Source organism: Solea solea, chromosome 15 (assembly GCF_958295425.1).
Source record: "Solea solea chromosome 15, fSolSol10.1, whole genome shotgun sequence".
In the NCBI taxonomy this organism is placed as follows: domain Eukaryota; kingdom Metazoa; phylum Chordata; class Actinopteri; order Pleuronectiformes; family Soleidae; genus Solea; species Solea solea.
The window spans coordinates 10,317,293-10,333,952 of record NC_081148.1 but is presented as its reverse complement, the minus strand read 5'-3'; the positions used below and the strand labels follow the sequence as shown (position 1 = coordinate 10,333,952).

Here is a 16,660-nt window from a genome sequence, read left to right as displayed (position 1 = left end):
GCCCAGCTGAAGATCATGATTCCTGGCATCTTACTTTATTTCTCGCCCTCTCTAATGGGTTTGTTGTTTTTGCCCTACCAGTCAACTTTGTTTTTACTGCATTTCATCCCTGTGAGAAGTTTGGAAGGTGCATCAGTGGTAGTCTTTTTTTAATGGAACTACTCTGTATCAGGAGGTGCCATTGCTATACCATCACTTACTGAAGGTGCCACACATAGCTGATTCATATCAGCAGATTAGACTGTGCATGGATAAACACACTTGCAGTGATGGCGAATATTCAGCTCATTTAGGACATTAGGGCATTGATTGTATTTCTTCAGTCCCTTTTTACTCCCTCCATCCTCCCTCTATAATATTTTCTCCTTTAGTGTGAATGTGTAACAGTGGCTCTAAGGTGTTTTTCACTTTCACATTTGTGTTTGACTTCACCCTACAAGAGTGACCACTAGGCTAGAATAACGACCGTATGTGAGTGAGTGTGTAACACAATGAGTTAGCAAGTGTTACTAAAAGACAGTGAGGGCTTTCTCAGGGTTCTCCGGCTTCCTTCCACAGTCCAAAAAAAACATGCAATAGGGGGATTAGGTAAATTAGACACTCTTAAATTGACCGTGAGAGTGAATGGTCGAATGGTTGTTTGTCTCTATAAGTGGCCCTGCGATGGACTGGCGAACTGTCCAGGGTGTACCCCGCCTATCGCCCTATGTCAGCTGAGATTGGCACAGCACCCCCCCCCCCGACCCTCCTGTGGAGGATAAAGCAGTAGAAAATGGAAGGAAATGTATTCACTAATTGACACAAGCATATCAGCTTGTCACACACTGGTGCTCTGAAAGGGACACAGCACCTGTTATGTCACCTATGTTCAATTCCTCATATTACACTCATTTTCAAATTCTTTCTAAACATCATCCAATAAGAAACTTCAACTCATCATATCTCATTCATACCAAAGCATGCCACATTGGCTTCAGCCCAGAAATGACCTTCTATAGTTTTAAATTCACCTCTCCTCTTTGCGTCTCTGCCTTCATCTGTCTCCCACTTGGTAAACACAACTTATTCTGGCTTCATGATCTGGTTTAAGGTAATATGCTTGTATGTGTTTATCTCTTAACAACCTTTTTTGTATATTTACAGACTTTGTCAGGGCCTCTGTGTGTATATGTGTGTGTTTGTGTGTGTTTATGTGTGTCTTTTGGGAGACATCACTAGCAGTCAAGTCATCGAACATTAGATGAACCACTGGGCTGTGTGATGTTTGTTTACCTAGCCTTTCTGCCTCCTGTGTGTGTGTGTGTGTGTGTGTGTGTGTGTGTGTTGTGGGGTGGGGTGGGGTTCTGGCTTGCTGCGCTGGCCATGATGCTCGTCTGAGCTGATGGATATGCATACTGGCTAAATGGATGGATAAAAGGAAAGATGGAGGGAGAATTGGGGGGAGGTTTGGATGTTGGATGTGGGGATGTTAGCAAGTCTGGTTCCATTTGGGCAGATCATCTCCAAGCCACTGGTCTCAGTGATTAGTGGGTCTGTCAGAAAATGATGGAGAGGAAAAGGTATGTATAGAACAGGGGCTAGTGTGGAGAGAGAGAAATATGGTCAGACAGTGAGAATTAGCTGCATCTTATCTGGTATGTTCATACATTACATTGTAGTTGTTATTGATGCTTCCATATGTAAACTGTATGTGCTTTTGTTGAAAAAAAAAAAAGGTACTACTTTTTTGTATTGCCACTTTAGTTTATTTCTTTTTTTCCTGTTACTCTTGGATGTCTTTCAACCATTATTTGAAAAATAATGCAGTATAAAATTAGCAGATTTATTTTTTTCATTTCGTAACACTTGACTCTGCCCTGACCATATAGAAGTTCAAAGACTTTACAAACAGGATTATATCTCCCCAATAACAGAAAAGCATGCAGCATAAACAAGTTGGCCACTCCTGCAGTTTTAACTTTAGTAAATTACAGCATATTAAAGAAAAAAGGGAGTAGGAGCCTGCCTTTCCAGAGTGTTGCAGCCCTTTAAGATGTGTTCATTACCATTAAGTTTAAGCTTTTTCCTGTTCCATCTTCTTCACTCATATCATCACACCTTTGGCATCATACAGCTGCTTCCTCTTCTCATTGTCTGCTTCTCATTGCCATAACAATTGGAGATACAGACTGAAATTTAGATGCCAAAGACCCACATCCGCTCACTTAATTTGCTTTTCGACTTTTGTGTCAGTTTTTCTTGAGTGATGTTTAAACAACTGGTGGCAGTATTGCTTGCAATTGTAGGATTGGCTTAATATGTTCTTTTCAAATGTTTTCTGTCTCTCTTCATCTTACCTTTTCTAATTGCTATACTGTATGTATTAGTATCTGTGGTGGAGAGTGTCTGTATCGCTGTCAGGCCATTAGTAGCTGTATAAATAGACAGTGAACACATCTTAATTACCTTACGCTGACACACACACTCACACACACACTGTTCACCATTTAGCCCCCAGTGTTGGCCAGATGGGCACATGGCCCAGTAAAAGCCCTCCATTACCAACTGGACTTGACCAAACTGATCCACCCCTCAGCCCGCTTACCAGGGTCTCACTGGGGCCACTGAGGGCCTTGTTGCCACATACCTATAATTTAGCACCCCAAGTGCTTTCCACATGGCCACGGCAAAAAGCCGGCCTCCATTGTAGAGGTCTGGTAATTGTAGTCTCGTTTAGAAAACCGCAAGTAGCAATTAGCACAGAGTTGGCATTATACGGGGTTGGAATTGCATCCCCGCTGGGTGCAAAATGTTGTTTTAATATGGGTTTGTTTTCCCCACATGGAATTAGCTAAAGGGGCTTTTTATCATATTCACACACCCTACTCTTTTCCAAGCCAAGATCTGCCCACCTCTTGCTTCCTCTCTGCATTATCTCTCTTTCTCCATGTCTTTTGATTTTTCCATTCATCTTTTTGTGTTAACCTCTAAATCCCCCTAAGCACTACTTTATTTCTCTCTGTCTCTCTCTCTCTTCCCCTCTCAATCACAGAGGCAGTGGACATCCTGAAGGAGATGAAGGAGAAGGATGTGGTACTAGATGATTCACACGTATCCCTGCTGTTCTTCGCACTCAACAGTTTAGTGCCCAATGGTGGTGCCCCCATCATCCAACGGCTGCAAGACGCCATCTTTACCCTGGGTCTGTCCCCACCCTCTGCCAATCTCTGTTCGCCACTAATTTCAGCCTACATGGAGAGGTAAGTTTTACGAATCACATGTATAGGGCTTTTTCAATCACACACAGACAGGCAAACACGTACTTATGATTGACTGCAAAATGTTGACATGTGTCTTTCTATCATTTTATCATTTTTAAATCTGAACTTCATCACGAACCAGCCAACAAGCTCACTTTTGTGTGTCACATTTTTTTTTGTCTTTATCTGCCAAATCCTGTTGCCAGGTGTGTTTGTATATATGTGTCTCGCAATGAGTCACTCATCCCCCCCTATGATCATAGCTGAGGTTACATTCTGGGTCAGCAATTCAGACAGAGAGAGGATGTGGAAATTGCTCATTTATGTGTGTGTGTGTTTGTGTGTTTGTGTACATTGCTAGAGCCAGGTTTTATTTGTTTGAGGATTCACCAGCTGCAACCTCTCCCATAAACCCCCACCCCTGATCTTCTGAAACACCCACTGAGAGCGAGAGAGAGATAGCCATTGATGCTCCTTCCAATATTGCAAATATGCAAATTAGCATAACCAAACATTGGCTATGGGGTCGCTGGTATGTGCCCCACCCCACAGCTCATTTCAGTGCGAATTTGTCTTTTTTTTTTTTGTGTGTGTGTGTGAGCGCGTGTGCACACATTACTCAATCCTGTTTGTCAGAGCAGCTTTTAAGTACATCAACTCATTAGCATGTTAATTATGTACAGAGCACTAATTGATGGATTTAACACAGGCACGCAGTGCGCCGTTAGGGGCCCACCACTCTACAAACATGCCCTGCACATGCTTTCAAACACACTGTATAGCTGTAGTATACATGCTGCGGCAGAGGTAGACATCTGCAAATGAATCTTGTGTAAACACACACACACACAAGCTTGAATGTTGGCACACACTCTGGTGCTCCCCTGCCGCTGCTTGTTTTGTTGCAAGTCTGGTTTCTGACAGAAACAGTTTCCAGGTTCAATCGTTAATCACTGCCTCTGTGAGACTAGCAGGCTAATTTACTTCAGGGTCATCAACAGCAGGCAAAACATATACACACACCTGCTTAGCGCAGCCCTGTTCACAAATCAAGTGCCAGTAGTTTCTTCCAAATGATACGACTGAACACACACTAATAAATAAAAATAAACAAACTAGCTGCTGGTTTTATTCCACAGTCTGCCTTGTGTTGCTGGCACAATTTTTTTTATTTATTTATATTTTTTTTTAAAGGCTGTGGTCCAACTTACCTGAAAATTGGATATGAATTGTGTATAGATTCTGTGAACAATAAATACAGCATAGTCTTTCCTCCTCTTTAGCAGGTTTTGATGAAAAACAGAGTTTAGATGTGACCACGTCTGATAGTGACCACATAGAGTGGCTCAGCTCTAATGGCCCTGAATGGTTTCCCATACTCGTACATAAAGGTACATAAAATATGTGACTTGTTTAAGAACATATGGTAGATTTAACATATTTGGTGGTTAAGCCAAGCCAGGCTGAGTACACTTGACTTTCCTTTTTTTTTCTTCTTATTTCGTCCTTTCATCTTCACTTATTCATTCCGTCAGTCAGCAGTCACATAGACAGTTGGGAGGAGGAGGGACAGAGGGGAAACGATAGATGGGGACAAAGCAGACATCATTGCCGCCTGCACCCATCTCATCGCTGCGTCAGTGCTAATGACTTAATGAACACTTCTCTGGCAGATTAGCCCATGACAGCCCGTCATATGCACCGCCCCGTTAGCCTTCATGCCCGTCCGCTCAGTACTTCTTGAACTACTACTATTAGTAGTTAGCTTGATTTGCCACATCCTTATGGAAGTGATTAGTGACAAGAAATGCTAATGAGCCTAGCAAAATAAAGAGGTGGCAGGACATGTGTTGAGAATGTGTATATACCACTGCAATAGTGTCAACAGAATAGGAGGAGGAGGAAAGATAACTCAGAGAAACAATACCTCCTCCGCTCTTCCATACAATATTGCATTGTGCATTGAAAACGTAAAGTTTTAGTGGATAAAAGAAAGCAGCATGTGGTGAAAGAAATATAGAACACTGAAAAATGTTGAAAGACACAAGATTTTTCATCTAATCTTGTAAGGGTTGGAAGGAAAGCCTCTTCATGTTCTAATAGCCGGCAATATAAAAGGGATTCTGGGGAAAACATTGGTGTCATGTAGCCCTCTTAATACCAAACGTAACTAGGCAGGGGCGTCCCTGTCTATCTTCCTTCCTAACTAACTGATATACATGTACCATATTCCTGTTTTCACAACAAGTGTGATAGTCATACACCGCTCAGTACGTGTCCATGCACAGTTAAATACCCCATCCCTAACCCTTTTACCTTTTTACGGACATGTTCCATTCAGACAGATGGCGTGATGTATCAGTATATGATTGTCTTGTAATATCCTGATTATCACAGCACCGTTGTATTATGATATTATTAGTATCGTGGACCATGTATCGTATCGTGAGGTACCCTGTGATTCCCACTACTTGTATCTGCTGTAAGTGTAAATGGCAACATCTACTTCATGAAGTATGTAAAATATTGTGTTGTCTGTTTGTTACACTGTCCCCACACAGTGTGGGCACTGGTGTAAACCATTAGCCATTCCTCAGCATGTGTAACAGCAGGCTAGTGATATCACGATCGTGGTCTGATTTGCGTTTTGAGACACACGGATCCCTTTTTACTTCCCCCACCTCTAGGACGGTGCCTTGATAACAGGTCTGCCAATCTCCTATGAACAAAATAAGTGGACGGAGAGGGAGAAAAAGAAAGTGGGAGGGAGATGAGCCAAAATGAGCTTCCTTGTCTAATCCTTGAGGTTTCCACTGAGCAAAGCGCTCGTTATTTTTTCAGGGCTTAATTGGCTGGAAAGTGGCTGACATGCAAAGTTGGGGACATTAACAGGGCTGTGCGCCACAGTAAATGGCAATGCAAAGTGACAGTTAAATTGTACCTAGGGGAAATTATCCATCTTTCGACATCCATAGCTCTTTTTTTGAGGTGGATTGGCGAGCGGGTGGGGAAGGGGGGAGTGTAATTGCAATGCCAGGCCCTTTTTTGGCAAGAGTGATGGGGTGTTTTTTGTAAGATGTCTCATTAGGAAGGAGGGATTATAAGTAGGTGTGGAGGAGCTTGATGGAGGAGTGAATGAGGTGGACGGATTGAAGGGATGATAAAATGTGGAGGAGGTGTTTTGATCCACATCTACCAACATGATTCTGCTGCAACGTGGAGAAATGTCTACTGTATAAAAGGCCATCTTACCACAACAGAACATATAAATCACATTCAGGCCAATTAATCTTTTTTTTTTATAACCATGTCTCATTTTTGGTATAAATTGGGTACCCACGCATGCCCCCTCAGTCCTAGTCTGTCTCGACACTCTTTCTCTCATTTTCAGATCTCTCTTAGTCTCTCCTCTTCGTCGTTCAATCAGGCGGCTCTGCTGCTGAACAGCCTCTTGACTGGCATTGCTGAATAATGTTGACTCTCTTCATTTTAATTAGCAGACCTCTTTACCTTTCAACCCTAATCACTCCATCCCTCCTCTCTCCATCTCTAAAACTCTCAAGGTCATACCATTTCCTGTTTTTAAAAAAAACTTTGTTGGTCTTGTGGAGCATATTTCACTTATCCGCTTCCTTAATTGATTAGAGGAGAAAACACTTCAGAAATTATACCTGTTCGCTCGCAGTCGGTCTCTGCCTTGGGCAGTCTCTCTACATTTTTCTGGCTCACTTGCTCTGCCCCCTGCCTCCCCCATGAGTGCCCTATCTGCTTTGACCTCTGTGTGATTGACATGGTAATTACCCAATCAACAGATTGATGGCAGCGCTGTCACAATAGAGGGGATTGAAGTGGTCTCTCTTCCTCCCCCTTCTCTCAGATGCTTGTTCTTTTGCTTCTTTTCCCCATCTCTGTTTCTGTACTTCCCTTGTTATCACTCCATCAGGCACACGCATTCTCTCTATGAGCTGTTTGTTTGTTCATCTGCACAGGAGGGATGGGAAATGTGAGGGAAGGGATAGCAGGATAGACCAAGCAAGAGAAGGATGACATGAGACAAGCTCATGATGTTGGTGGTGGGGGGCCCTAATGTTGTTGCCATATTTCTGCTAAATTGCTCAGCTGGGGGCAAGGTCGTCAGAGGGGAGTGAAAGCTGACAGCATGGAATCAAAAGGAAAATGTTGAGGTGGGAAAAAGAGACAGAAGAAAGGGAGGCGAGAGAAGCATGAGTAGAAAATGAAACTGAGAGAATAGGAAATGAGGGGTTAAAGGGAGTTGAAGAGGACAAAGGACGAGAAAGAGCAGTAGAGAATTTGGGAGACGTAAAGGGAGCTGAGGGTAAAGATCAGTTGAGTCCTTTTATCTGTTGCGTTGCTCCAAAGCGTGTCCAGAGAGACATTAGCCACTCGCAGACAGGTGTGCGAGAGTGAATCTGATTGTGAAAATGATGTATTGGGGTTAAAAGGCCTTGTCACCCATAGTTGTGCTGTCATGATTTCAAAGGCCCATATTGTTTCTGCGGGTCACGGTGCTTGAATGGGAGGTCACAGGGTTAACACCCACGATATACTCTATTCTCTGCCGAGACAATCTGTTACATGACTGATTGGAGAGACCTGACATCTAACTTGCTCTCCCTCTCTCGCTCCTTGTGTGTGTCTGCATACCTACAGTCAGGACCTTTCCGGAGCCCTAGAGGCAGTGTTGGAGTGTCAGAGGCGTTACAAACAACTTCCTCGCATTCACGACGTCCTGGTTGGTCTGGTGGAGAAAGGAGAAACAGAACTTCTGCAGAAAGGTTTGTCTACATTAAAAACGAACCCTTAGTTCATCAATCATTTATAGGAAATAAAAGTAATCATTCAGACATTATATGACAGGATGATAAAATAACAATACTTTTAACCCTTTAACACCTAGGCCTCCTCTGGCTTTTTTTTTTTTTTTTTTGCTTATTTTAACCATAAGCCAGAAAATGTCCTGTGAGTAAGTGCTTTAGCCCAGTTTTCCAGAATAACTTTCAATATCTGTCAATTATTTACAATTTACTGCATGTTAAAATACTGAATTAACTATTTAAAATGAAGAAGAAAAAAAAACTCTGTACTTGTACATGAACACCAGATTTTGCGTGCAACTTCTTAGCTTTCAGAAACCGTGGGAATTTTGCCGATAGGAAACCATCGCGTAACGTGTCGTCTGTGATACGCTCTGTGTTAAAGGATTAAAGATGATAAGTTCAGAAATGAGATGGAGATGAAAATGGCATAAATGAGATTGTGGATGACATTTAACAGACCCCATGTTGGATTTGAAAGGAAGACATTACCAGTCATGATGTGCAATGCCTACCTTGGGCCGATGGTACGCCCCATCACCGCCAAAATATACATAAATAACAGCCTCATCATAATGTTCAGAATGGAACTGCACTGTCTCTACTTCTCAGTGCAAAATGAATCAAGCTTTCTGTGTCTCCTGGTTGACATTAACTTTGCATTATTCATTTGTGTGTGCGTGTGTGTGTTTGCATTGACACATATAACAAGTGTCAACAATTCCAAGAGTGTAAGAGGACCAGAGAGTGAGAAAGGTTCAGAGCAGGGTCTTGGTGAAGCATGTCAGCCGATCACAGTCTGAACAGACTCCCTATATGTCGACAGCAGGGCAGTGAAAAGGTAAAGTTCAATGTGCTGCAGGGGCAAGTGGCTCTCGAGTGTGTAAAGGTTGAAAATGTGAAGTGGAGCCACCTCTCCACACACCTTTGCCCCAATAAAAGATGACAGATCCTCTTTTGCTGCAGTTTCAAAAAAATATGACTTTTATAGCCATTGTTTGACAAAAGGAATGTGAATTAGTGGCTTGTGAAATAACAAATGATTTTGTTATGCAGTCATTTACGAAATACAGCAGTTTCCCTTGATCTGACAACATCAACAAGTTAAGCTCTGCAGCAACCTGCACCATGTTTTACTTTTATGGACATGTTTTGTTCCAGTTTATGAATAGTGTTTGAATTCCTAACTCAAAACATAAATATACTAGAACCAACAAATGAAGCCTTCCAACAGGCTAGGGCTGAACAATTAATCGGAATGTTATCGCAATCGCAATACAGGCACAATATTTGTTAAAGCTAAAATGTGTGTCAAAATATCAAGCTAAAATATCATTTTAGATTCATTTTTGTCTTGACCTATGCACATCTTATTCTACAGACTGAAAAGAACATCTTTGTTTCTCACTGATCTGCACAAATATCACACACTTATCATTTTAAATATAGTTTTCGGATGAAAATGAGAACAATGATGTAAAAATTACAATTCCCTCTGACATTGCGAATCATATTGCAATTCCTGTCAAAAATAATAATTGGATATTTATTCAAAATCGTTTAGCCCTACAACAGACTGACCTTCTGTGATCCCAAACTAATTAAAACCCTGACATGGTTCGCCAAAAGCTTGACTCATATGTTTGACCTTGAACTCTGTTCAAGCAACAATGGGGAAAAAATAAAAAAAATGAGAGTTGTGAGGTTCTGGCAACCACACAAACCAGGGAATTATATGGAAAAGGTCACCAAATGTGATTTTAACCAGGAAATGTCTACAGAAACCTGAGGGAAAAATAAATTTTTTATGGGCTGATGTTTTAGTCTTTGACCAAAGCTTCAAATTGGGATGTGGACATAAGATACCAGAGTTTAGTCTGAAAACACTAACTTTAGATTTTGAATAGGACAATACAATATGACGATAACAATATGCAATATGCAATGACTATATGACTCAAGATAAATGTACAAATACTATGGTATATGGTGTTGCTAACATGGAGCCAGACAGTGATAAGCCGATGTGTGTGTGTGTGTGGTACCTGTCTGAAGCTGCTAGACAAAGATAATACATAACAGTGAGCACAGCACTTTAGAAAGTTTGCCAGAAGAGCTTAGGTTTTCATGGGGGACTTGTGTTTGTGAGCAGACGCGATAGGTCCGCTCTACGCCTGGGACATTGTGCCAAATAATGAAAATCGGCATTCAAGGATGAAGTGTGCAGTTGTGTTTGTTCACTTGCAGTCATTTTTATTCATGACCTTTTTTCTGCTCTGTTTCCCCCTGTGTCTTCTTCTTTAGCAATGGACTCCGTGAGTCAGGAGCGAGGGGAGATGAATATGCTCTATGATTTGTTCTTTGCGTTCCTGCAGACAGGTCGCTTCCGGGAGGCTCGTAAGATCATTGAGGTACACACACACACACACACACACACACACACACGGAGTCATACTGCACTGCTTATTCCTCAGATATTTGTACCCCAGTTCTCTGCATGGCTTTGAATATAAAAGAGTAGAACTCAAATGTTATTGCTATTTCACTACAGAAAGTATAGTACTGTTGTCACCAACCATACTGAGATTTTTCCAATGATGCCCAACCTGAATTGAAACTGTTTACATTTTTCTTAGTAAGTAATGATTGACTTGATTTCACTGGTACTCACATTTTGGTTTGATAATTGGATGAACACATCAGCCATTGGTGATTGGCTAATATAATGATCTGCCTAATTGATTTGAATTTGCTTGCAGCATCCCTCTAAAAACAGAATTTCTGTCTTAGCATAGAGATTTAGGAGCTTTCTTTTATTGTGAAACCGTTTTAACACTATTTTGTCTTCATTTCAAGCATTTCTTCTTCATTGTTTGCTGCATGTGATCTCAGATGCCCACTCTTATATGAGATACCTGATGAAAACTTGTCATTATCCACAGAAGCCACAAACTCATCCCAGCAGTTCATCCGACCTGAATATTTCATGAGTATTCATAGATTTGTCATCTTAAGTCCTGCTATAAAACGCTGTAGATTAGTGTGAGAAAACAAGAGGCAAATAAGAAGCAATTTTCACAAAGATTACATGAGTAGGGAACCGGGTTGATTATGAGCCCTACTCCACTCTTACTCTCTCACTCTTGTCCTGTTGTGCACTAAAAGAGGGATTTGTTTCTGCTTGAGGATTTTCAAAACCTCTTAAATATCACTGACATGCTTTCATTCTCCTTACACTGGATTGTATAGCTGTTATCCTACTTATAACAAAGAGTCTGCTACATGCTGGTGGTGTGTGAGATTGGCGATGCCTTGTAAATGGACTACAGGAGATGTACATGCTGACATCATGATGTCAGTGAAAGATGGAGGTTAGAGTGACAAAAGCTCAACTGCATCATTCCATCCGTTGGGTTTTGACTAAACAGAGTGTGAGATGAAATGAACAGATCTTTTCAAAGATGCATTATGTAATGATGTTGCATCTTCACTTGTCAGCTGGCTATTAAAATGGATGTCATGGCATCAGCATCAGAATGCCTTAAACCAAAAGCAAATAATGTTACCGAGATGATACTTTTCAAAAGTTGATGCTCCTTTTACATGTGTAGATATTGAGCGGAACGTTTACACCTCCTGTCTCTTTAATATACTTGCATGGTGACTGATGTCGTGCACTGCTCAGGTGATACAACTACAATAGAATCATATCTATCACTCAGATATGCAAACACACTCACTCATACACACAAATGCTTTTTTTCGCCCCGTGAGAGCGTCAAGTGGAAGTCCAGAGTGGTGTCTCTCTTTAGGCTGTGTTTGGTATAATTGGCAGCTGATTAATCACAGCTAATTAAATGTAATGATAGAGAAAGGTGGCCAATTTTGTGCTAAATGGTCATGGTTAGGTAGAGGATTGTTAGGTGGCCAGGCCAATTATTTTGGTGTGCATGTGTGTTGAGAGTGTGTGTGAGAGAGATGGTCAAGGTTAGGTAGTATTGCTAAAGAGTGGTGAGCCATTATGTGTTTTTGTGTTAGGGAGAGGGGTTTAGCCATTTGTATGTGTGTGTGTAAGTGGCCGGGTGATTAGTAGAATTAGAACATTAGGAATTGAGATGGAGAGGGTTTGTTAAGTGGAGGTCAGTCAAGGTCGCCTATGTATGTTATTTTTGTGTATATGTACCTGTAAAGTTACACATGAGTTTTAATGAGGCAAAACAATGAAAGTAATACACTCTGCTTAGTCTGCTGTGTGTCTGTGTGCCACAGGATTGCCATGATAATTTGACATGGTTGATATTTTTCGTTATCTCTGGCTTAAAGTGAGAGTCTCTGCTGTTTTTGTTTTTTCCTTTTTGTGTGTGTATTCCTTTAATCCGCCCACGTGTATGTAGAAGATTTGCCTTCCGCTCAGATTAGGCAGATTTGTTGTGACAGATTTAAAATCCCAAACATACTCACATGTGTATGTGGGTGCGCACGTGTGTACGGGTGTATGTGTATGTGCATGTTCATGAGTAGATGTGCAGTGCTTTGTGCCTGCAAGACTTTACCAAGTAAAAGAAATCCGAGGCAAAAAATGAAGCACTTGCACTGGGCCTTAGTCTCTAAGAAGATTAGACAGCCTGAGAGAGAGAGAGTGCAACACATTTTAATTTGTCCCTTTGGCTGGTTGGGTAAGAACATAATGCCTTTGCCTGGGCCGGATGGAGAGACAGGGGGAAAGACAGAGCAGGAGCATGGGAGATTTGGAAGAAGAGGGAGGGATTGAGAGAAGTGGGGATTGGAAGAGGAAAGGATGACAGCCACGAGGGAAGGGCAGGGAAAGGGATTGAAGCTCATCTTTTCTTGACTTTCCCCTCCCTCTCACGTTATGATGGGCTCCCATCAAAGAGGCCAGCGGGAATTGAGCGTCGTTGATCCTCATGCAGATTAACTTCTAGATCATTTTGTGCCTCTTTCTTTGTTTTCCTCAGCCCGATTACCAGGAAGAGAGGTCGAGTGAGATTTCTCAGTCACAGACTTATTCAGCTTGTATCAAAGCCCCAGGAGACAGATGAAATCCTGATCATGCTTACGCTGTGATATTAATCATCTAGTCACTCCGCATACAGTATCAGGCTAAATCTCAGCTACATGAGCCAGCAGATCAATCTATGTCAGCCCTTATTTGACAGCTCATACACTCGGACCTATCTGCAAATCACTGGTGCCCTGAAAATGCCACAAATCCCCCTAAAATGGGACATTTACAGCTGGTGGGACTTTATGCTCAGACCAGTATAATCCTTAATTGATATTGTCCTGTGTTCTATTTTGAGATTTTAACCTAAGATGTAATCTTACCTCTTTTGAGTTGTTCAGCAGGTTAGCAAGCATTGTCTTAAATTCTGGGAGTTCTGACAGATTTTTTTTTTATATTATTTCTATTATTATGTTTATATTATTAATTAGATACTGTTGTATTAATTAAAGTAACACTTAATTTATCAACAAAATGGTAAGGAACAAATTGGCCTAAGATGTATTGAAACTAATCTGATATTGCCCACTCAATGTCACACAGTCACGCACTTAACTATAATCTGACAGTACTATACATCCGTGTGATGTTCATGTTAAAGTGTTGCCCTCGAATAAAAATACAAGATATCATTCTGCTTAGTCATTTAAGTTTTCTGTTAATTATGAGAGATATTTAAAATATTGTTTAGCCTGGATCTGTATGCACTTGCACTATAGGTCATGCAGTCATATGCAGTCATATGCAGAGTGTACGTCATATTTTATTGACATAGGATGTGTATTATGCTTGTGTAGTGATTAGACCTCTGCTAGAATTTCAGTTAACATTTTTTTAATTTTATTTTTAATGAGCTTTCTTGCTTCTTTTCTTAAAAAACTCCCATCTTGATGTTTGCAGACCCCGGGGCTCAGGTCAAGGCCTGGACGTCTGCAGTGGTATGCAGAGAAATGCATATTTTCCAACCAGGTAAATCATGCAATGCCCACAGACACAAACATTCACAAGGCCACAAAGAAGAAGAATTGAAAAGAAAAGTGAAAGTGAAGTACAAAATTCCTACTTTAATTATGTTATTTTTTTGTCTATAGATGGAGGCCTTGGAGCAGATGGTTGACTTGACAGCCAAGCTGTTTGAGTGTGACAGAGATGAGATGTACAGTTACATCCTCCGTCTCTGCAGTACGTTTCTTTCCTTCTTTCTTTTTTTCCGTCCTGCCCACCCCGGTTTGTGTGTAGATGTCTTTGACCTCCCATTTACTTGCACTCAGTTTGTCATGACCTCCCACCTCTGGATGGGCTTATAAGTGTACAGAGTTCATGCCCCAGGCTCTCTGTGTGTGTGTGTGTGTGACAGAATGGGATCAGTCAGAATAAGCAGAAAACATGGTTTGATTGCTGCAGTAGAGAGCACAACAGATAGCAGTTGTGATTGGAGTGTTGAAGCTGATTGTCAACCCATTACACACACACACACTCGCAAACACACGACCAGTTAGTGTGTTTCCTAAAATACAGTGTTGTTAAGGGTCAGTCAGTTGATCAGATTAGTGCTTTGATTGACCTTTCTCAACAAGAAACACTTGGTCAGAGATGATTCTCTGGTGCACTTCAACAAATTACATTAGAAACACATTTTCTCACTCTTACTATGTTGTTTTTTTTTGTTTTCAGAGGAGACAAACAACTGGGAGAAGGCGGAGGCAGTGTGGATGAAAATGCAGGAGGAGAACGTCATTCCAAGGGAGAGGACTCTGCTTATTCTGGCAGACATCCTGAAGAATAATGGCCGCAAGGTGCCCTTTGAAATGCCTACGGTAAAAAAAAAAACAGCTTTATAATATGTACGTCCCAATGATGCTCATTTGACAGATGTGTTACTTAGATGAATAATTGCCAGGAGGTCACTTGAAGCAAAGGCTAGAAGATTCCCAAGAGCTCTAGAGGTCTCTGAAAATGCCTCAGGTCAAACAAAACATGCAGCCATGCGGCACTGATGGTTAAACACACATTACAGCAGTGCCTGTGCATACATTTGTCGTTCATTTTAGATTATAATAGGGTGGGGGGCACCATTGGTTATGAACTGAAATGATAAGTTCTGATGATCAGTTAATCTTTTAAGTAATATGTAGCCTCTGGAATGATGTAGCACTGTCAATGTTGAAGGTTGACACACACAGTTAAGTTCTGTACATTTCTGCATTTTAAATGTTCCCAGAAAAGAGTAGAGAAGCAAGATTGGTCATATTTTGCAACATTTCACAAATTCTGTCAAGGATTATTTACACTTTAATGCTCACAGTTACTTACGGCAGTAAAATTCTGCTTAGAAAATAATGTTGAGACAAATAAATATATAATAAATGATGGTGTCTGTCAATCTATAAAATGACAGTGGAAGTCTAGTTTGTAATGTTTCTAAGAGTGAAGGAGCAACATATCATTTAGAAGTTGTCTCACACCAGAGGCTTTTTTTTTAATAAGCTCTTTCTTTTTGAATAGTTAAACCTAATTGCAAAATGATCAAAGGACCTAACCTAACCTCCCTCCTCTTCCCTGCTGAACTTTAAGCCTCTGTTCATTATGTACAAAAGAAACAGGATTGAAGCTCTGATCTGAAGTGTGGTCAATCAGACCGGCTGGCTGGTGAAAGGAATTACAGCTTGATCTGTCCGTAATTCTGTAATTCCAGACTAATTTAGCCAGCAGCTAAATGCCAACATATGGCTGCCACTGGATGCTTAGTTGTATAGAGTTGGTGATTTGGGCTGCACTGGACTGAATTAACGCTTATGTCATAGCTCATCCTGTATCCACGATAGGGCACTATAGGGTGCTAGAAATAGGGTGCTATCTTAAAATGTAGGTGTCTTCAGTTGGGGTTTGGGGTAAGTAGTGTAAAACGTCATCTCTTGTTGCCAGTCAGTGGTTTGAAGAAGGCCTGTACTCTTCTCACACATGATATTTGGTGCAGATTAGATATTGTAACCAAGAATTGACAAATCTTGACAAAACATCCTAATGTGATGCCATGCCGTGGACACACCTTTTAAGATATTCTTCAAAACCAAATTTTGATGATGAACGTCTTACGGCTGGGTCACACTTTTTATGTTTGGTGTCTGCAGAGAGCTGCTTCCCATTTTCACATGCGAGTACATGCTCACAGTTCCCTTCATACTAGGAAAAGCACAAGGAGATCAGCTTCATTTGTATTTCGTGTGGATAATGGTGGACCTCTTTGCATTACTGTAAGTTTCCATGGTTACCGTCTTCTTTGTGGCCTCATTTGACCAAAAATGCCACCAACTGGACTGGAAAGTTTTGTGCTACAGGTAGCATGAGCAGTCAGCGTGTACAGTCTCAAACTGGAGGTGCGCTCGTCTACATGGTGTCAGCGTGGACCACCACGGAAATGATGAATTTCACATTCACACACCTAGTGCACTCCTGCAGATGGGAATTTAACACTACACTGACCATGTTTGAAGACAAAATGAAAAACCATCCTGTCATAAGTGATGATTCAAAATCTGATAAAAAGACAAAATTAGGTGAGC

General features: G+C 41.2%; 1 protein-coding gene across 1 annotated transcript in view; it reads left to right on the top strand.

The window, feature by feature from the left end:
- The window catches only part of lrpprc (leucine-rich pentatricopeptide repeat containing), a 50,449-nt gene that overhangs the window by 19,417 nt on the left and 14,372 nt on the right, over positions 1–16,660 (top strand). Inside the window, exons 23-28 of the mRNA XM_058651998.1 lie at positions 3,032–3,239; positions 7,911–8,035; positions 10,379–10,485; positions 13,998–14,066; positions 14,189–14,279; positions 14,772–14,914. Of these exons, the coding sequence (XP_058507981.1) occupies positions 3,032–3,239; positions 7,911–8,035; positions 10,379–10,485; positions 13,998–14,066; positions 14,189–14,279; positions 14,772–14,914 (743 nt within the window). The remainder of the gene's footprint in view (positions 1–3,031; positions 3,240–7,910; positions 8,036–10,378; positions 10,486–13,997; positions 14,067–14,188; positions 14,280–14,771; positions 14,915–16,660) is intronic.